Source organism: Haemaphysalis longicornis, unplaced genomic scaffold, assembly GCF_048455015.1.
Source record: "Haemaphysalis longicornis isolate Haplotype H1 unplaced genomic scaffold, Haemaphysalis longicornis Haplotype H1 scaffold_80, whole genome shotgun sequence".
NCBI classification, from domain to species: domain Eukaryota; kingdom Metazoa; phylum Arthropoda; class Arachnida; order Ixodida; family Ixodidae; genus Haemaphysalis; species Haemaphysalis longicornis.
In genome coordinates this window covers 240,488-261,532 of record NW_027526446.1, presented here as the reverse complement: position 1 = coordinate 261,532, position 21,045 = coordinate 240,488, and the positions used below count along the sequence as shown (strand labels likewise).

Below are 21,045 nucleotides of genomic sequence, written 5' to 3'. Positions count from 1 at the left end.
TTGAGCGAACGCACCCACACGGAGACGCTGTTAGTGGGCCGGTGAATCGCGAAGCCCTGGAACCCCGTGGTTTGGAAACAGGAATCCAATGTGGCTTGGGGGACACGGTTCGGCAGCGTCGTCACATTGAAGCACTCCCGTGGTTTTATCGCCACTTTGTATAGCGGAGATAGCCCGGGGGTCACCGTATGCACTCCAGATGCACGGCCACGTTTATGCGCAAAAGTGTCCTGAGTCGGTGTAGCAGGCGAGTCCGATGGTTTATCACATGTCCGCTTCTTGGTGTTAGTCGAACCACCATTAGCCGTTGCCGCAATGGGCTCGTCCTCCATTGGATCCGGGGCAGCAGGAGTCGCTTCAAGTTCAGCGTTCATACTGTGGCGTTGCAGCGTCGCATCCATGCACAGCGAGCGTAGCGCAGGCGTTGCTATAGCAACCACGGCGCGCCTAGGTCTAATGCCAGCGTTGCCGGCGGACGCTAGGCCTACTCGGCGACGATGATGCTCCGCTGGCCCGGGGCCTACATGAGCGCCTCGGGCGTCGTTACTGACGGGTCGTTGAGGTGCCAGAGGTCCTTTGTCAAGAAACAGCACTGTTGGCAATAGGTCCAAGGTTGAAACCCGGGAAACGCGACCAAAACACCGAAAAGCCGAAGAGAGACGTGTCACACTTGACGTAGCATCTTGACGTAGTTTGAAACTTTGAATGAGTCAAGGATATAAGGCGCGTTCGTAGCATTTGATTCTGTCCCGGTTTTGTGGCGCAGTGGGAAGAGCACTATGTACCTCGCGTTCCGCCCACAGGGTCGTGGGATCGAAAGCTGGCGCCGCTATTATTTTTTTATAGTGTAGGGGGAGGGGTGTGGACGGACAACGCCGTATGGAGGGACAAGGCGAGTGAATGAAATTCGCATCTAAAACACGAGCGCATGGCACAGATTGTCTGGTTCTCAAAACTACCTAAGATACAGAATGAACAAAGGCGAGACCAAAGAAAGCAAAAGAACAAAGAAATCTATACTTAACACTCATTTGATATTGAACTCAGAGATTGATCTAAAGGGAGCCCGCGAGTATCACCGGGTAGCGAGTTCCAGAGCTCAATAGTCAAAGGAAAAAAAACTATATTTTAATAAATCAGTTTTGGGGTGAAATGGAGTAATATTTAGCGCATGTTGGCTTCTGGTGCGAACAGAGGGTGGTGTGGCAAACTGCAGATACCTGTGAAGCGAGGGCAAGCGCGGTGAATTAATCAATGTGTACAGGGATTTTAAGCATTCTGAATGGCGCCGAGCCGATAACGGAGTTAAACCCAAAGTTGCTAAGTTGGACGTAGCCGAAAAATCGCGGTCATATCTTCGGCAGATAAAACGGACTGCATTTTTGTATGGATCCTAATCATTGCGCCTGGCTGATAAATAATAAATACAATTCAACAACATTTCATAGTTTATTCCACCATACAACGGCAGTTAAACATGTAGAAATGATAAGTACCATTTCTCAATAAAAATATGGGAGAAGTCGTTCGCCTGGGTGTTACACCTCGCGTAAGTTCACGTGTCAGCTGGTGCTGTTGCGAGCTTCATCCAGGAATCAAAAGGATGACGACCTAATTTTCTCCTAGGGGTTCGGGATGATCGAAGCTTCTGTGGTTTTCTTCAGGTGCGGCCACGTTTTGTCGTCTCCTCGTTCAGCGTCTCGGTGGTCACCCTGCGCCGTTTCGCAACCGGCTCCTGCTTACAAAGGTCTCTGACCTTTCTTTTCGATACAACCTTCGTTATGAGGTGCATCGGGTATCCCTCGAATACTGTATAGGGACAGCATCCGGCTTAGGCGCAGTTTGTCGCAAGGGATCTCGTTCACAACGCCCGTTCACTGTTATCTTGAACGAACGCTCAAGGCAGTTATCGTCAAAGTGCTTTTCGCATACTGCCGCATTTGGCGTCAGCTTCCTGTCCGCTCTCTTGATCCGCTTCTCCTACTCTGACAACCGTGAAGGGTCAGTCGATGCTTTAAAGAGCGACATATTTTCCCTGTTAGAACGGCACCCTCTAGTGCATAGCGGAACAAAACACGTGCTTTCCTTTCGAGGCTTCTTGACACTTGCCATAATCTGAAGCTGAAGGCACAAGCGGCCGAATCAATAAACAGATGCACAACGGCATCGGAATAAAAGTAGAACAATGTAGGCAAAGACGAGTTTGTGCGAAGGGTTAAACAACGAAACGCACAATGCTTTTTAACTGTACATAGAAGCTCTAGTTGCAGCTGTGGCCTGTGCTACCCACCATAATGTCTGCTTCGCTTATATTTATGTCAGCAAGGCAGGCACAAAGACTGCATTCCAGGTAACTGCCACATATACAGCAGAAAAGTGCCGCACTGTCTTGTGCTTGCATTGGGCGTTAGAATAGGGTGATGTGCTGTTTTATACCCACTTTGGCCCTTGGCTGAAAATCTGTTTTATACCCAATCACCTGGAATTTTCTGTTTCTACTAGTGGAACAGCTGCACCATAGCCACTTTTACCCTTCAACCACTCGTCCAGGAGCTGCGTTGGTACTTGCATCAATTCTTGGCGCGAAGACGTACCACAAGGCCATTGAACTGACAGGACGGGCACTACTTGCAACTTATTTATTTAGGGTATATCGATCAGGGATAAGAGAAGCATAAAGAAAAGGTCACAGACATTTGGCAAGAGCGCATTCCTTGGCGCAGATCGATAAAGGGGGGGCTCACTCACACAAATTGTTTCATTTGATACAAAAAGTTTGCTACTTTATGTGCCCTTACATCCCTGCTTTCTTCCACTATTTTTCTTTTTATCGGAAATAATAAAAGCGGCGCTAAGTAGACGAAGACAAAGTAGAAACATGCACGTACGTATGTTTCTACTTCGTTTTCGTCTGCTTAGCGCCGCTTTTATTTCCAATAAGCATGAACCAACTAGCTCAACAAGTTTTGTTAAGTCATATTTCTTTTTATCAACTGAGGCGTACGAATACAACCTTTGCACTCAAATGGCCTGTGTAATTTTCTACCGAAGGTGCACATTTTCAAGTGGTCACTGATGGATAAGGTGGTTTGGCCGATGTAAGCTTCACGTCGAGTCAGAGGTGTCTCATCGCACATCTAACAAGGGGCTTAGCATGCTTCTTGCCCCAAATATTTGCATCTTTCCTCGTGTTGTTGTTGTACAAAGCATGGCACACTTAAAGGTACTCAAAAACACAGTTGGAAGATTTCATCTGGAGGAGACCTTTTTGAAGTTGTGCACAACTCGGTGTAAGCTTGGTCTGATCTTGGAGCAAGTTTCATTTTAAAAATGCTCAGCAGTAGCCCTTGGTGGCGCAGCTTTTGCCTTATGAGGGTCACAGCCAAGATATTTAGAGGACTACAGAACAGATAATGTTTGCACCTGCACTATGTTTATGCGGGAGCACTAGGTGCCCCACTTTGTAAAATTGTGCCCGCTGTTGAGTGAAGCCTGTGTGTGCACTGAAGAATGGCGCATTCTTTCTCAGGGATTGGCAAGGACAGGGTACTGTTATAGTGCGGAAGCACTTGGAGGGCTGACCACAAGAAATTCATGCACGTGTCTCAAGCCTGAAAAGCGCCCTTTTCTCCTCCCCCCCCCCAAAAAAAAAACAAACAAAAAACAAAGGGAGCAACCTATGCTAAGTCTCATTCACATACGATAAAGACAACAAGCAAGGTCCCATCTGGGCCCACTTAGTGATTGCTGTAGCTGCACAGAATGCACAGCGGACGACAGTACGGGGAGCAGGTTAGCGTATATATGTATATACATTGTATACATATATATACATTAAGGTAAACTCGAGGGGACTGTGAAAATTTGTATTACCAGAAATTCGTCTTAAGCGGAGGGTTTTGCATTGTGGACGTTACAAGAGAGCACTAGTGTTCATCTTAATCATGGCACATGAAGTTCTGCCAGTGGTCAATTTACTACGATACTAAAGAGGACAGCCACCGACTGCGAGAGGCAGAAGAAGCGGGGAGCCCCAGCTCGGAGAATGAACATGGCTTCGTGAGAGACAGGCGCAGTTTTCTTAGAATATATATATCCGGGTTCTGGCCTTTGCGGCTTTGTTGCCCCGCGTTTGTGCAGTGTATTGGCTTCACAGGCTAATAGTCTGGCGGGTGGACGGGCCAACAATTTCAACCGATATCGAAGCTCAGTGTCGGGTCAGTGTAAATAGCCCCGTTTACATTGACCCGAGGAGGGCGCGTTGAGTCGAAATAAACAGGTTTTTTAGACTCGACACCCCCATGTATAAGCGGACGCGGTGAGTCGAAAAGCCGTCGGGGCGAGTCCGGTCGACTCGCAGGCAGGGGGTGGGTTGACGCGCTCGTCGGGCTGAGTCGGCGGGCGGTGGGGAGCTGGATACCGTATTTGCATGATTATAACGCGCCACCGATTGTACCGCGCGGGTGGGTTCACGCAGGAAAATTCGAAAACATAATTGGACGCCGGCTTTACCGCGCAGATGTAAAGTACATGACACTACTTATCTAGAAGAAGGAGATTTTATTTTGCGCGCGCAACTGTGGTAGCCAAAAATAAATTGTGCTTCGTAAACTTGCTTATCCAGCTCCTGCGCAGGGCATACAATTATGGTGAGAAACATTGAAGCTGTTTGCGATTTCAGGTGTCTTGACCTTCATAATTCTACGTGTGACCATAGGTCGGCGTACTCGATCGTGAGTACACTCATTTGTACTCATTTGTACTCAAACTCACGAGTGAGTACGATGATGAGTGATCACACACCCAGAAAAAAACAGTTAGTACGATGACGAGTGAGTATAGGGGTAAGTCCACTACTCGTGAGTACAGTACTCATGAGTACACTACTCATGAGTATGAGTACTCATGAGTACAGTATTCATGAGTATGAGTACTCATGAGTTTGAGTACTAATGAATATGAGTACTCATGAGTACACAGTACTCATGAGTACACAGTACTCATGAGTACACAGCACTCATGAGTACATAGCACTCATGAGTACAATACTCATGAATACTATTTTTGCGAGTGCTTGCACTCTTTCTTGAGTATATGCACTCCTGAGTACAGTAGTGCAAACAAGAAAACGGACGACAAAAGCTGCCACCCGAAGACACGCAGAAAAACGCAGTTTACGGCCACGGCTGCACCGACAACCCCCGAGCTCCCCTGAGCCCGACCCGGCCTGAGAACAGGAGGAGACACCAGACGCAACGCGAGTGCTTACCTTCCGTTTCGCTTTCTCACATGTACTTGCCTTCGCGCAGTAAGTCGCCCAACGACAGTGCACCGCGTCAGACGTTTTCTTCCTCTGTCCTGATTTATATGTAACCTGTGTTTTTCTAATCAATTAAACAATTTATTTTTTTCTACTTTGTCTTTCATTCGAGCTACGACCTAGCTAACAGTGCAGATAAGTTGATTATTCGTGAGTAATACAAATTGAGTACTCATGAGTACAGATTGAGTACTCATGAGTGCAGAATGAGTAGTACTCATGAGTGAAAAATGAGTAGTACTCATGAGTAGTACTCATGAGCAGTAGTACTCATTGAGTACTCATGAGTACAGATTCAGTACTCATGAGTACAGATTGAGTACGAATACTCGTGAGGACAAATGAGTTTGAGTACAAGTGAGTACGATTACAAATGAGTATTTGATGAGTAAGTACGAGTGATTTTGTGAACAGAAGAACTTTTTGAGTCTGAGTTTGATTGAGTACAGCGTGAATGAAAAAAATTGTGATTGAGTTTGAGAGAGTTCTTTCTGTTTTGCCGACCTATGCGTGTGACGGGCTAATAGCAATGGTAGAAAAATGTGTAACAGCTGACCAAGTTATGTCATTCAGGAATGAGTGCGCCGAAATTCACTCACGTGATATTGACGGATTGTTTTATTGGATTGAGTTGGAGTTTGGGAGGACCTCGTGCCTATGGCAATGTTGCTGGCCGATTTGGAACCTGTTTCGGTTTTGAGCCCTATTGTAACGCGCACACAAAAATTAAGCTACATTTTAGCAAAAGAGGGTGCGCGTTAGAATCGTGAAAATACGGTAGCCCCTTTTCCGTGAACACCGCCGCTCCCCTCACCTCGATTCTTTGGACAGGGTTCATATAAACTCGGACGCGTCGAGGTAAGCTGAACCCGCCACTCAACTCCCACCGCCCCCGTCGCGTCCATGTACACGGAGCTAATGGGGCTACTCTGGCATTTGATCTTCCCCACCTCTCACTCACCACAGTGCAAGTTTTGTCCCGAAAGGGGTACACTTTATCACATAGTATGGGAATGCTCCCACACACCCGACCTCCCTCCCAATCCCAACCCTTCCACTTCACAGTGGGCGGCGCAGCTGTCCAGCGCTGAACCCGGCTCCCAGCTTAACCTGGTGAGACGGGCCCGGACTGCCAGCCAGAGCCAGGGACTCCTGTACTAAGTCTCCCGTCTGCCTCCACACACGGAGTGGGATTGGGCTTCAATAAAAGTTTATTCCTCCTCCTCCTACTCAACGCCCAATAGAATTACGTGTAACGCCTTTGGTCGCAAGGTGAGTAAAGAAGTCAGCATGCTCCAGTAGAAGCTGCCTTAGATTTCACAGTTATAACATAGTCTCTAGAAAAAAGTCAATACAGGAACCTTGTTACCTTTCAGATTACCACTTCGAGGTCGTTTTTACAAGCCCGCTACCACCAGACCTCGTTCAAAGAGTCCAGTGTAGTCGGTCCTATTAATAAATATCCTGTGATCCTTACATAGAGCCTATGTACAGGATGTCACAAGAGCAAGTAACTCTCTTTGACGGAGTCCGTCAAAGAGAGTTACAAAACTTTATTTCACGCAAGGTTCTTAGACATCCTGCACTTCCGGCAGCCTATGGTAGGCCATAATTCATGTATAAAGAAGACATCGTCTGCATTCGGAATAAAATATCATGAAGAAGCAGCTCTTAATTGCTCAGCTTTAATGTAGTGTCCCTCGGGTTCTTAAACAGCAAGGCACACAAAGCCGTTCAAGTGAACTCGACTATTCTATTGCGTTCTTCTCTTTTATTGTGAACTATATTCTTCTACTGTGAACTCGACTGGGCGCTGCCTGAACTGACCCCTTGCGCGCACCAGATGCACGTTATATGGATAGGCGCAAGCTATGGATATCTTACAATCCTGAAGACCTTTTCGTAGCCGTTAGAAGAATGAATTAGTCGTTCTCCTCCAATGATGAAGCCTGTAACGGGTTTTTAACTTTTCCGAATTAGATTGTTGATTTTTTTTTTACTTTTGCCATCTTACGCCCGCCTCGGGGCGATACTAGGAATTGGGGCCGGCCATGTGCGGTAACCTTGCGCACACTCGACAGCCAGCTGGAACAATAGTGGATTTACATCGAGTCCGAGACGAGGCTGCGTTGACTCAGGCAGGTATGGACGGTTATCCGCGTGGCGACGCAAGACGCGGCCTGGAAACGCTCGGAAGCCGGGTTTCCGCTGCACGTTTTGAAAGGGCGCTTGGGACTACGCGTAAGAGGAGTCGTGTTTCGCATTCGAATGGAGCCGACGAAAACGAGGCGAACACGCGCTGTCACTGTACTGTTCACCGCTCTCACGCTTGCTGTGAGTTTCAAGGAAGCATGCACCAGACCTCTTGATACGCGTAAGTTTCTTCTGATAATAGAAAACGCCATGGGCAGGACTCAGGGTATTTAAAACGGCGTGTCGAACCGAAAAAAATACCGTTTCGGTTACGTTTCGGGTGAATTTATTTGGTTCCGGTTCAGTTTCGGTTCGGCTAAATCATAATCCGAACCGGTTTTTTAATCCGAACCAGTCGATTTAAACGCGTGACTCCGAAACCGCATAAAAGAATAGGAGAGATTGCAAATTATTGGGGATTTATCTAGGGACAACATTTTGAATAACTCTTTTACTATCACATGCAGTTAAAAGTATCTTGCCGCAAAGCTCACCGTCACAACTGCCGGCATTCCATTAGGCGGGCTGGAGATCTAAAAATTCCGATTTGAAGAGTTCTAGGGCCCTATCAGTAAAGCCGTTCCAGGGTAAAGCGTTCTAAGTGTTTCTTTTTTTTTGTTTTTCATTTGGGATGAAGAAAATGTACTCAACAAAAATTTGTTTGTACCTTTATATAATGAAACGGGTTCATGACGTACTTCAGTTGCAAACGAAGTTTTAAGCCACCCTTCATAGAAACATCTTAAGCATCAGCAACACACCTCTTTAATGTCTTGAAACTTGAAATCACCGAAGAATGGACACAGCTCCATAAGACGGTTTTGGTAACTGTTCTGGAAGTTTCGGCTCACTCTAGTTAAGAATATGTCTCACGAGGTCACAGAGTCCACTGTACAACGCCATAGTGGGCCTTCACCGACGACTCCCTACACCATACCCCTACCCCTCGAGCTATGGGAGGCGGCGCTGGTCTGCCCTGACATGACGGCGCAGCAAACCCTGACGGACAAAACAGCCAAGGCCACTGAGCCGCTGAGGCCGCTGGCCACCTGCTACGCCGAACAGGGCTATATATGAATAACGCTTTTTTTTTCTGTCCCTCCTCTGGAAGGGAGTGTCAATCCTTGATTTGTCCATGTACTATACGCTCCTGGACATACAGCAAACGTGCGACAGCTCACGTGTGTGTCCGGTTAGGACGTGGCCAACGGGGCTTTCCCATAGAGAAAAATAAACTTTCTATATGCTTTTATGCGCTTCGTAGGTCTTTCTAACAGCACCAAGATAGGGAAAAAAACTAAAAGGGAAATGCAATCACAATTATTCATTTCTGAACAAGCAAGGCATCGTTTGTCGCCGAACAAGAACCGAAAGAGTTATGGAAGCTTGTGTGATCCCTCGGTTAAAATAAAAAAAAAAGGTCATTCAACCTCTAGTAATCTTTTAACGGTGAAGAGGACTCTAAAGGATTGGTTCAGTATTTTTTTTTTGCGCTGTGAAAGCTAACACTTTCGAGTGTTACTTAGGACAACAGTTCCTGAATAGGGGATGTAATAACGTTGTGCGTCGCGGTACCTGCAGGCACGCTGGGGCACCCTTATTTTGGTGTTTTCATCACGTGACTTGAAAATTTCGAACTACCGAGGACCGCCGCAGTAGATAAATTTTACCCAGCCGCATGCATAAGGGTTGCGCATAGGCGTGACAGTCTTGTCCGTCCGGTAGGCAACCTTGTGCACCGACTATAGGAGTAGGTCGATATGTGTGAGCAGTAGCGACAGCTGCTCTGACTTTTGCAACGAGCACCTCATAACGATTGTCTTGTCTCCGAGTTATGCTAAAAACTACACACCACACTTGTCTTCGAGTTATGCTTCCTACTACTGGATCTGGTAGGCTTTGTAAGCGTGGTGACGCAAGAAAACCCGCGCTAAAACAGGTCTACCCGAGCCAACGTTCCATTCTTAAATAGGCATACACGTCCAGCACTGCTTGCACGCACCCAGCGCCATCCACTGGTTCGTTTGGAACAGGTCTTTTCTTTTGAACAACTGCTGAGTCACGCCGGTGTTCAGCCTCAGTAGACTAAAGGAGTAATAAAATAAAAAATGGACGGAACTAAGCTCAAACTAACAAGTAAAACTTAAAGGTTGCGAAGCTAAAACCTTCACGACCATCACGACGGTTTGAGTCCATGATTGCAACCGATGTGCTTCTTCTTCGCTGCCGCAGCGACCTTTACTGCATCTTTGTTGCTATAAGAGTGAGCTTCACGTGAGCAGTGTGATTGCGATAGCGAAAATGTTGCCACGACTGGGGCGAACGCTGGAGTTTATTTTTCCAATCTTGGCCAATCTCCCCAAGGGGTATGTTGGCTTGACAAACGTGCGCTAGGGACGCTGGGTGGTCGCCGCGTTGCATGCGCAGACGAGCGCTCGTTGTTTTCTTGTTTTTTTTAACTGCCGGGTGATCTCTACACGGGCAAAACACAAGTTTGGCTAGTTAAAATACCGCTTCGTTCCGATAACAGTGATACCAGTTTTATCACAGACTTCAAACGAATAATTGAGCTAATAAAGAAAACCCACGAAACGGGGGCGGTGGCGCCTCCCCAGACACTTTCCGGCGATTTCTCAAGGATGTCACATAATCGTGTTTGTGTGACTGGCGTACGTACGCCGAGCTGCAACCGCCAAGAAAAATGACTCTGCTATTATAACAGGGCCTCTAGTTATGTTTGGTCATATCACTTAAATGCTAACGTGCAATTAGAACACTGATCACTATGTTTCCAGCGCTGGTCCATATTACGTCACTCATGCCCACTGTAAGTCACTGTATCGTGAAATTTGAAAATTTTAAAGTATTTATTGCATCTTCCCGGTCATTCGGGGCTGGGATGGAGATGAGGTAGTTACGAAATGCTACTTCTTTCAAACTTTTCAAGGTTGTATTTTGTCTTCATGGTGCCGTTAAGCCTAAAATGACGGCGGGTGTAACAAGCTTGTAATTATTCCATTCTTGGCGCTGCGGGTTACTCACTCCCATTGGTCTTAGTGCCTCTAGGCCGTACAGATGGCACCAAGGCTGCATCGTTGACCGGTGGGCTAAGTCATCCAAATGGGGCCTGGCGTCTGTGGCGAGCCCGCCGTCATCATCTCCGGCACTACCGCCGTCATCACCGTAATCTTTATAATCATCATCAGAAGAACCCGACCGAACGCAAACTCTGTTTGTTATCGTTACTGAGTGTAGTGAAAGGAGGTATGATCTTCAAAACGCAGGCAAGGAATGACGTAAAAAATTCGGTTCCTCTTGTCGGCTGTTTTTTTTTTAGATGCGACTGCATCTCATTAACTCGCATTGTCCCTGCATCTGGCGTCGGCGTTGTTGTCGGCGTCCGCCCCTCCCCCATTCTCCTCGCCGCGTGAGCTGCGCTCTCCGCCGCTCACCCCATCTCCTCTCCGATAGCGAACCCTCTCTCGCGAGGGGCATTGGATTGGATTCGAATGGATTGGCTTGACTTGGCTTGGCTTGGCTTGGCTTGGATTGGATTGGATTTGATTGGATTAAAGTGGATTGTGTTGGATTGTGTTGCGTCATAGCCGCGGCAGACGCACTGGCGCCGGCGAGTCCCCTCACCGTTATGCGTGCTATAAAACGCGGTGCCTGCGCCGCTCCGTTCCATCGTTCCAGCGCCGTTCCTCCGCTGTCCAACGCTGCAACATGAACCCCCTATGCGTCGCATCTACACAGGGGTTCCCGCGAGGGGAGGTGGGAGTTTTTTTATCCAACAAAGCATAGCAGCACCAGAAAGAGCAGTGTACTTGCAACTGCACCCTGAAGTAAAACGTGTTGCATTGAAAATGCCATACCGAGAACATTTTTCTTATGATTTTAAAACAAGTAAGCACGTGAAGGGGCGAGTGCTTCAAATCAAGTTATTTTAAGCGGGAACTTCTTTATGAGTGTGCACAAACAACAAACAAACGAACATTAATTGGGAGGGATGGCTCAAGCCCGCATGGGGGAAAGGGAGAAGGAGGGAGGGGAGAAGAAGGCATCAATTATGTCCTAGCATGGGGGAGGCATGACCTAGCCTCCATAATGCGGATGAAGTCTCTTTGATGTGGCTCTGTAGACGAATTCGGTCCTCATAAGCAAGGACCCAGGCAGGCCGATGGGTCGAGCGTGGCCCTACGACACCAGTGACTTCCATACAAGGTGGTGTATAGTGGGTTTCAGAGCCTGCCAACATGCATACCACCAGTTGCTTCTGCCTTCACATTCGTCCAGCAGAGTGGCGGAGTGGGAGCGTGCTGGGCCCGTAACCCAGAGGTCCGTGGATCGAAACCACGCTCTGCTATGTTTTCTCTCTTTTTTTTGCGAAATAATTTTATTTTCCATTCGTCCATCTATGTTCACACAAGTGCGTGCTCCAGATGTTAGAACACGTAGATGCTTTTTTCCAAAAGTGAGCGTCTAGCAGAGTTTCAACTTCATGCCGCGGAAGTTCAGGTTTTTGCATAAACGAAGGATATTTCCATTTTCTGCGCAGATCAGCAGAGCGTAACTGACGTCGTAAACAAGGTGAAATGGTTTTGTTACGTAAGCGGGTGTGTCGTAAACGGGGGTAAGTGCCTGGGTATCTGGCACGGAAGGTGGAACACTGCACCAGTTGTATTTCAGAATATCAAGTGGGTAACGACGCCGATTAAATGTAAGGCGTGTCCCTTGAGTATTATTCCGACGGTGATCCTTGCTGGAGGAGACAAGCAGTGGAGTTACTAGAGAAGACAGAAAAGTGGAAGGGAGTTTATCCATTTTTGCTCGTGCGGCGGTGTGCAACTTCTTCACGGTGAGAAAACTGTGGTACGTGTTTAAAGTACTCCACTGTTCGAGGGCAGATGTTCAAAAGTTGCGTAGGATGTTCTCAGTATTCATCTGGAGTTCATCCTGGGAGTGAACGAGCCGTACAAAGCTCTTCCGAAGGGTACAGGATGGGGGGATAGGGTTAGCGCATCTATTTTTGCGGAAGTTGGTGAACCGTTTTCTTTTCTCGCGAGATTTCTGCGAACTGTTTGCCAAGTTCGATTAGGCAGGGTATTGCCTCAATTTACAGTTACCACATTGTGTTTGCCGGGAGGTATCCGCAGGTATTTCAAAGAAGTTGTTTATTCTTTTCGTTTTGTAATCGGAATATTTGAGTGCATTACCTAGGAAAAAACTGTATGGTGATCTTTGTGACACTGTGTTTCCAGTTCCCTTGTACAGGATCATTTACTTTGCAGGCCCAGGTAGAGATGCATTAGAACGAGTTAAAAGATTGCCAGTGGCACCGGGGGTTAAAACGTTTTTCTTTAAACTGCATACAAGCATTCTCCTTGTTAGCACGTGGATGCAAGAAAAGGGTCTCTTTATGCTGTGGGGGGGAACATTGTTGGTTGTGAAAAAAAGGGAAACAATTGAATATATTTTCATTGATTGTTGGGACGGGGTTTTCTTCAGAGATGAGCTGCAACGAACCCTGAAAAAAAGAACTTCCAGTCGACGCTCCCGGTATTCGGTATTTGTCCGTTCAAACCGAACGTGGTATTTCATTGGATTTAATCCTGCTACTGGGCCTGCACAGTATATGGAGGTGTCGGATGGCAGTCCGGCACTCCGACATTGATGCGCGTCCTGTCCGGGACTATTTTCTAAGACTGTGGTCTTCTTCATTGAAGTTGTAAAGGCACAAATTGATGAACCAGAGTGGTTGTCACAGGTGGAAAGGCTAACACAGATGAAAATATTTTGGCCACTAGCGCTATACCTCAAAGTGGGTATTATGATTTTGTAATTTAGTTCAACTTTATTTTGTTTATACTACTGCTTCTGCTTGTACCATCGGGACTTGTTTGGAAATAAAGGAAAAAAGAAGAGTGGTGCAGTGGAAGCGCGCTGGGCCCATAACCCAGAGGTCCGTGGATCGAAACCACGCTCTGCTATGTTTTTCTTTGTTTTGCGGAATAATTTTATTTTCTATTCGGCTATCGGTCTCAATATGAGTGCGTGCTCCAGATGTTAGAACACGTAGTCGCTGTTTTCCGTAATTAAAAACGCCTAGCGGAGTGGCGCCGTGGAAGCGTGCTGGGCCCATAACACAGAGGTCCGTGGTTGGAAACCACGCTCTGCTATGTTCTTTTTTTACGTTTGTCTTCCCAGCGGCGCGAAGTGGTGCACGATGGTAACTGTACGTATTACGGGGTTCACTGGTACGTTCCGCCATTTCCCTGGCGTCTCTCACGAAGATGTTGGCACTTCACAGTGATTTTCTAGAAATGGTGGTTCGAGTGGAAGTGCAACTTCCGATGTCTAGGTCGACATTTTCTGCCGTAAACTCAACGGTGAAATTATTTTCTTGTATTGCGAGGCCCGTATCCCTGATTACTAGAGACATTCTCATGTCCCCGCAGGAGCATAATTTGTAATTGCTTCTTAACAGGAACTCGGCGAGAATGACACCCCCGAAACCATGACTACGTCATTGATTCTGCCTGTTACGACTCCTAGTCACTGCTTTTGTTGTTCTGTAAACTATCATAGTAAACCAAATAGCCCCGAACAAAAGAAATTGACAGGAAAAACCATTATTAGTCCAAAGCATTATGCATTTCTAACAGACCCAAACTTAAGCCTTATAGACTTTCTGTTTCGCGTTATGGTATACGGAGATTTTCTACCCGTTTCCGTTTTCCTTTTTGGCGGCATAATCTTCTAGTTTTTATTCCACCATTGCTTCGCTTTTCGCACTGACGTCAGAGGTAATGACGCCGCCGGCTGTGACGTCACTTCCGAGCCAACCACCTCCCGCTCAGATCAGAATCTCTTCGGGTGCTTGGCCGAAATTCCTTCGAAATAAAACAACGATGATGAGTTCAAAAAACAGATGCCTTGAGAACGTTAATGAGTTGCTAACACACGCGAAAATCCTTTTGTTTACCTTGAAAACAGATGCTGCCCAGAAAGTTCGCCACAAGCGACAGCTGAATGGCATCTTCACCGCCGTATTGGACGGCGTCAAAAATCTAGTCAGTAAGTGTTGGGCTGATTTTTTTCTTTTCCTTTGAGGCTGCGGAGATCATCGGTATAATCTTGATGGTGCACAAAACGAATCAGCACCATTTTCTATATGTCAGAAACTGCTGTTTATCACTGCTGCTGCACTGCTGTTTCACCGCAGATACGGGCACAAGCGTCGCCGGACTCGGCACGGGCTTCCTCAACTTAGGCGGGAACGAGGGCATTGGGGGCATTGTAAGTGGGATGCTCAACCTCGTCTCCATTGGCGCAGGTGGGTGTTAACGCTGTTGCTTTCATACGGGGGTTCAATTAACGTTACTGAATTCTAACGACAGTTCCATAACATCACTCAGCAGTTTTATTAAATGGCATGTAATATCGACTCCGTGATTGCGGTATGTGGCCGAGTGCAGCCATGCGAGTGTGAGAGAAGAGACCGACTGGAGAAAATTCTGCCTTCGTATTAAAAAAGGATTGTTAGAAATTTATTTTAACTGTAAGGGATAAAACAATGTTTCTGGTATGTTTGTGGGACGTGAAAGGACCGCGACAGTAGACGGGCGATTCTTTCCTTCTTTCTTGTTCTTACGAGAAACAATACTCTTCTAAGAAACAAAGACAAATAGTTTCTCGTTAATGGCAGCACTGTTCCCCCTCCTTTTTCATTTTTACCTAGTATCTGACTCATTTGGTGTAGTTGCGAGGTCGAATCTCTGTTTACTTGTCAGGGCAGTGATTGCATCTCACCATCTCAACGTGGACTCATCTTTAATGTGAGTGGCGAAACCAGAATAAAAATACACATATCGTTATTTGGGCTGATTGATAATGTTGCGCGGCCGAAGGACAAAAATGGGAAGATCCAGGGTTGACGCTGAAGTCTATTTACAGAGAGAAGGAATTAATTTACAATGCGACATTGACAGCTCGATATAAGGCTGTGCCATCCACTGTTTTAGTGCCGTTTGCGTGGGTCCTCTGGATCTCTATGTGCCAGGGTCCACTTGTGCTGCCCGTGACATTGCCCCCTCGTCGAAAGCGACCGTCCTGGTATACAGGCCGCAGTACATGGGCGGTTGCAGGGACGATGAGCTGAGATGAGAAAATACATTGAAGCCCGCGTCGCCACGGATGACGATGATGGGCTTGCTGAAGATTGGCCCGGAACAGCCATGGAAGCCGACGCCACGAAAAGACGTCCAAAGCCCTTTGAGTCGTGCCGGAGAACTGGGGAGCGAAGCGTCCTCGGCTTCGGGTGAGGTCGCGTCAGGTCGGCTGTTCGTTGTCTGGGGACACGGGGCTGTGGCGGGTCGACGCGAACCAGAAGCCTTGAGGCGATCGCTTCAGGAGCCATGATGGGGTGAAGCTTGGTGGGAGGGGGGAGGGGGAGGTAGGGGACGAACACCGCAACCCCCACCAAAACATGTTACGTGACCGCAGAACAAAGATGAGACGATTCCTCTTTGATGGCCAAGGGATCAATTTGCAAAGAGATGCGATCGCCTCATTCACAGTAGGGACATGGCGGCCATGACAGAACCCGCGCAGGCTTGGTGCTTCCACAGAGCTTCCTCATCGTCGGAGGCTGTGAGCAGCCCCACTGCTCTCTTCATCGTCTTCTTGCGACATAGCCCACCAGTCACCGTCACTAAGGGTGAACAAGAGTGAGTGATAGGTGAGCTGAGTGATGAGAGGGTGGCACGGACTCAACTCGAGCTGATACCGTGCCACCCACTGCTTTATCGTCGTTAGCGGGTGCCAGTGCCAGTGCCAGTGTATACTTCTGATTCCGATAACAATGTTGACTTATGAGAGAGAGAGAGAGAGAGAGAGAGAGAGAGAGAGAGAGAGAGAGAGAGAGAGAGAGAGAGAGAGAGAATAACCATTTAATCGCGCAAACGGTGGTTTGATGTTTTTTTCTTATCTGGATCTCACAGGTTTCTTCCGTTCAATGAACAAAAAGTGCCGGATTATTTGACAACTTGCTCAAAACTATCGACAGACGTCAAAGATGCTGTTTACTATTGTAAACTTAGACGTGTACCGATTTTATTGGCAACGAAAGCGGTAAAGGCCAGGGCAAACAGATAGCACTAACGCGATGATACGCGAGTGGTACTGGGACGGCTGGTCATCCCAAAGTTCCGCCTCTCTCATCGTCACCGCACCAGGCTATTAAGCTGTTTTTTCTTGCTATGACCATAATTGCAGACAGGTAGACGAAGTCTAAACGCAAATAAAAAATCGCGAGAGGTTCTTTTGAGGGTTGCTGAAGGGTTGCGAAGCGTATGTTACTCAATCGCATGGAGATAGTGGGTCTGAGTGATGTGCCGTCTCTTTTAATGAAGCGAGTTTATACGATGTTACGAGGCCTCAAGCCTCAAGTTTGGGCGGCGCATCATTGACACAAAGGGGCGAGAGTGAACGTCAAATGGAAAATACTGCACGAACAGTCTGACGATAAAAAAAAACTGCCATGGTTGAACGCGGTTAAACCTAGTTTTCCGAGCGATAGCTTGATTTTCGAGCACAGAGAACGCAGTGAAAGTGCCCACAATTGTAGCGCAAAAGAAACACACACGCTGTTAGGTATAGTCGGCGCGAACGCGCCACGAACTAAGATGCAGCCAGCACTTATCATTTTATGATTGAACGCACCTATATTTCCCCTTACGCCCCCCTTTGCATCCTTCTCATTGGAACGAACGGGCGATTAGACGTTTTCACTTCGGACAACCGCACGAGGCGCTGGCTTGACCTTGGCGGATCTGGAAGGTCAAATTGACGAAACGGGGCGCTTTTTGTGCCTGTACCTGGAGTAATAGAGCTTTCGGTCTGATACTACGAGCTTTAGAACGCTGAGTTGCTTTCTAGACACGTTGTTATTTTAAACAAACAAAAAGATACAAGGATAGTGTCGTAGAATATGGCGCGCACGCATTCAAGTTCTCCGCCGATACCCGGCAGCCATGTTTAGTTTACATTCTCTTCATAGAGGGCTGTGCATGATGGTTCGGTGTCTTGTAAAACAACCTAATAGAAAAATAAAACATGTTCGAGCTCGAAAGACCTGTCCTAAGATCTGACATTATAGTAGTAGTACTAGTAGTAGTAGTAGTAGTAGTACCTTTATTTTGTCCAAAAGTTGTGATGCTGGTACCACTGAATTATTCACTCAGTCATCTGGCTACCGATGTTTTGTGGGCGCGATGTCTTCAGAAAACTGGGCGGGGGCTTCTTGCACGAGAGCAGTTGGGCTAGAGATGGTAGCCTGCCACTCTGGGAAATATGATATGTTATGAAGTATGGGATGCGTTCTTCTACCTGATGACGGGATGACTGGGCATGACCAAATGATGTGGTGAAGTGAGGCTCGTTTTACAGAACAGAAGAGCAAGCATCTTTATATTCCGCACGATATACGATGGACATGAGATGTGGAGTGGGGAATGGTAGTGTTCGAATCTGCCTGAGAAGGACAGCATGCCTGCGACTGAGTTATGGATCCGGTGGTGGAAAACAGGCACTATCCTGGCGGAAATGGTCGAGAATATCACCGAAAGTATGGAGATGGTCCTTATAACCAAAACCTTGCGGGCTATCTTCAGGGGTCCTTCGAGGCTCTCGGCGAACCATATCTCGAGCAGTCTCTTTGGCTCTCTCCTTTCTCGTTAGGTAAGAGTGTTAAGCCAGCTGTGGGCCCTTGCAGCAGTGTTGCCACCGTTCTAAGTGATACCCTGCAATTAAAAAAATATAGTAAGACCGACTTGGAGTTAGTTATGATGCTTAGATGTGGAGACCGGCTGAGGGCTATGGCTAGACGGATTGCAATTTCCTCTGCCTCTGTGCAGCATGCGCAGCTTACAGATGGTGTATCGATGCGGCTCCCCTTGGAGTCGACCACCGCAAGTGCCGCTTTGTTCCTGTTTGCCATATCTTAATTAAAACAAAAGCAGTTGTTTGGTGTAAAAATGTTACTCATTGGCCTTCCTTTTTTATGCTAATTTCTACAAAAAGGGACCTTATCATTTTCAAACGTGCTCCATGATGTCATGACCCCTACGAAAGAATGTGTCGCGTGCGATTTTGGCACAAGGGAATGAAGGAGTGCAACCGCATTAAGATGATGCAGGCTTTCTTCATCTCGCGCGTTACATATCCATTGCCTTTTCTCACCGTTCGGAAAACGGAGTAGGAGAATATTGATAGCATCATCCGTATGACACACAAGCGGACGCTCGGCCTCCCCCAACACACATCAACTGTGAACCTACTGCACCTCGGGATACAGAATACCCTCTCCTAACTTATCGTCGCACAACGAACCGCACACATAGGGAGACACTCTCGCAGCTCTGCCGGTCGGTCCATGCTGAGGTCTTCGGGCCTCGTACCACAAGCACCACGCTACGGATGACCTGTTGCCATTCCGCCTCTTCTGAGGGCCGTCATTAGTGTCCTCTACGCCTGGGCGAATGCACTTTATCCAAAATAGGGAACGCCTTTCTTTTGTCTTTCTTTTGTATTTATTTCCTTCTCATTCTTTTCTTATAATTGAGTCTGCTTAGTAACGTTACTACATGAGTTCTTGGTTCGTATTGCTCTGTTGTTACTTTATCTCCATAAGTGTAACTCTGAGACTTGTGACTATTTAAATTGCCCTTAGCTGCTTTCACTGTATGTTTTCTATGTAATCATATATCCAGGGTCCCGGTGCAGTATCAACTATGGGACCCTCGTCTGGATATATCTTCACGTGTAAACTTCCTCTTTTACAAGAGTCGATAAACTACTTCTTCTACAACACCCACGGCGGTCCCCTGCGGTACACACCGATAACGCTCCCTATCAAAGACTGGGGTCATAAGAAATCCGAGTGAAGACACCCTATGGCGATGACGGCCAAAGAGAGAACTTTTTTTCTTTTCAGAGATCTTCACGGGCATCCTCGGCACCGTTCTAAATGGGGACCTCCTGGGAGGACTGCTGCCTTTCCTCGGCGGACAGGGCTAACGAAGAAATACTGTGCTGGCCAAAAAAGTTGCCGGCGTTGCCGATTCGTTGTTCTCGTTTCCTTTTAGTTTTATTGTTGTCGATAGGCATGTCGTTCGCACGTACTAAGAAGGGCCGTACAAGTTAGAACTGCTACATTGTCAGGCCTGCTTGTTCCTTCCTGTTGAATACCTACGAACATATTCATATTTACAATAATTAAATCTAGAAAAAAGGATTATCGCGTAGTTAGTACTACCAGAGTGCTTGGCACAGTTTTTGTGATAAAAATTAAACGATTGACCGTTTAATCATCCCCGCTCAATTAAGTGCACTCCCTTCGTCTGCTTCAGCCCACTGCACCTCAATGACCAATAATTGCGCTTAAATTGGCAAAAGAGCTCAGTGATCAGACCCTGCGCAAGATATGAATAAAAATGGGGCCTGCGCTTAGGGATTGCGTAGGGTTCGTCTAGCTCTCGCAGGGAGCTGTATAGAGAGTTATATGGAGCTGTATAGAGTTATATAGAGCAACTCTACGATTGTTCCATGTGGCTTAACACATTGCACTGCGTTGTGTCACCGTGCAGATTGCATTGTTGTTCCAAACCCTAATGCGTTGCATCCGTGAAAGCTAATAGCACTGGGACTGTCGCGCCCTTGTTAGTTTTCCAAGTCTCTCTCTCTCTCTCTCTCTCTCTCTCTCTCTCTCTCTCTCTCTCTCTCTCTCTCTCTCTCTCGTGTGACGGGCCTTGGTACATTTGTTACTTTGCACGTACGGACTGGCCATTCGGCTGCATTGTGGCGAAACAGACGTAGGGAAGTGTTCAGAGTCAGGACACGACCGCGGGTTGTGAGGAGAATGAAATGTTCGGCAAGGTTTGGTTTCTTCTATGTATTGACTGCAAACGCTTTTTGCTCTCGCTCTGACTGTTTTAATACTTACTGTCTGTCTCAATGGTATGTGCAATTAAAGTTCCCTTTTTCTAACAGTCTCAACGTGAATTTGTTAACCACGGAGTTGGCAATAACGAAGGGTTGCTGACAACACCGCAACAGAAGTTTTCTTTGCACATTGCTTTTTTTTTCGGGTTGTACTGGAATATCGCTGCTGAACTGTTATTAGTTAGTATAAAAACATATATAAACTGCACAGAAGGTGTGTTTTATGTTTTTCATCGTATGGGTCAATAAGAGTTTATAAATAAAATTCGAATTTGGGAGTGCTATAACCGTTAGCTGACTCCGGGCCATTCGGCTCGTGGGGCTTACACGCGTTCGGGGTTGTCTTCTGTAAACAGTGTGTGAACACACTTTCAAAGCAAGGTCTCATCATTGACTTTTTCGGCAAAGGTAAGAGTTATCTTTGTGATGTTCTTTTCCCCGGGGCTTCTCCTCCAAGCCGCAGCAGCGCTGAGGATCTGACCCCGGGTATCCTCAACCGACAGACTCAGCCTCTGATACAAAACTGTACA

General features: G+C 47.0%; 1 protein-coding gene across 1 annotated transcript; it reads left to right on the top strand.

Annotated features, from left to right (window-relative positions):
• The first annotated feature begins 7,485 nt into the window (after nt 1–7,485).
• LOC144150829 (uncharacterized) lies at nt 7,486–20,780 on the top strand. The gene is made up of 4 exons (XM_077682188.1): nt 7,486–7,694; nt 14,510–14,590; nt 14,739–14,849; nt 19,509–20,780. Exons 1-4 carry the CDS (start codon nt 7,589–7,591, stop codon nt 19,589–19,591), a joined length of 381 nt encoding a protein of 126 aa, XP_077538314.1. The 5' UTR covers nt 7,486–7,588; the 3' UTR covers nt 19,592–20,780.
• Nucleotides 20,781–21,045: the final 265 nt, after the last annotated feature.

Bases quoted from the DNA above. Each gene is read 5' to 3' on its own strand.
- LOC144150829 (XM_077682188.1), top strand. From the start codon at position 7,589: ATGGAGCCGACGAAAACGAGGCGAACACGCGCTGTCACTGTACTGTTC. The intron at 7,695-14,509 runs GTAAGTTTCTTC...CCTTGAAAACAG, and splicing joins CACCAGACCTCTTGATACGC to ATGCTGCCCAGAAAGTTCGC. The intron at 14,850-19,508 runs GTGGGTGTTAAC...TTTTCTTTTCAG, and splicing joins CCTCGTCTCCATTGGCGCAG to AGATCTTCACGGGCATCCTC.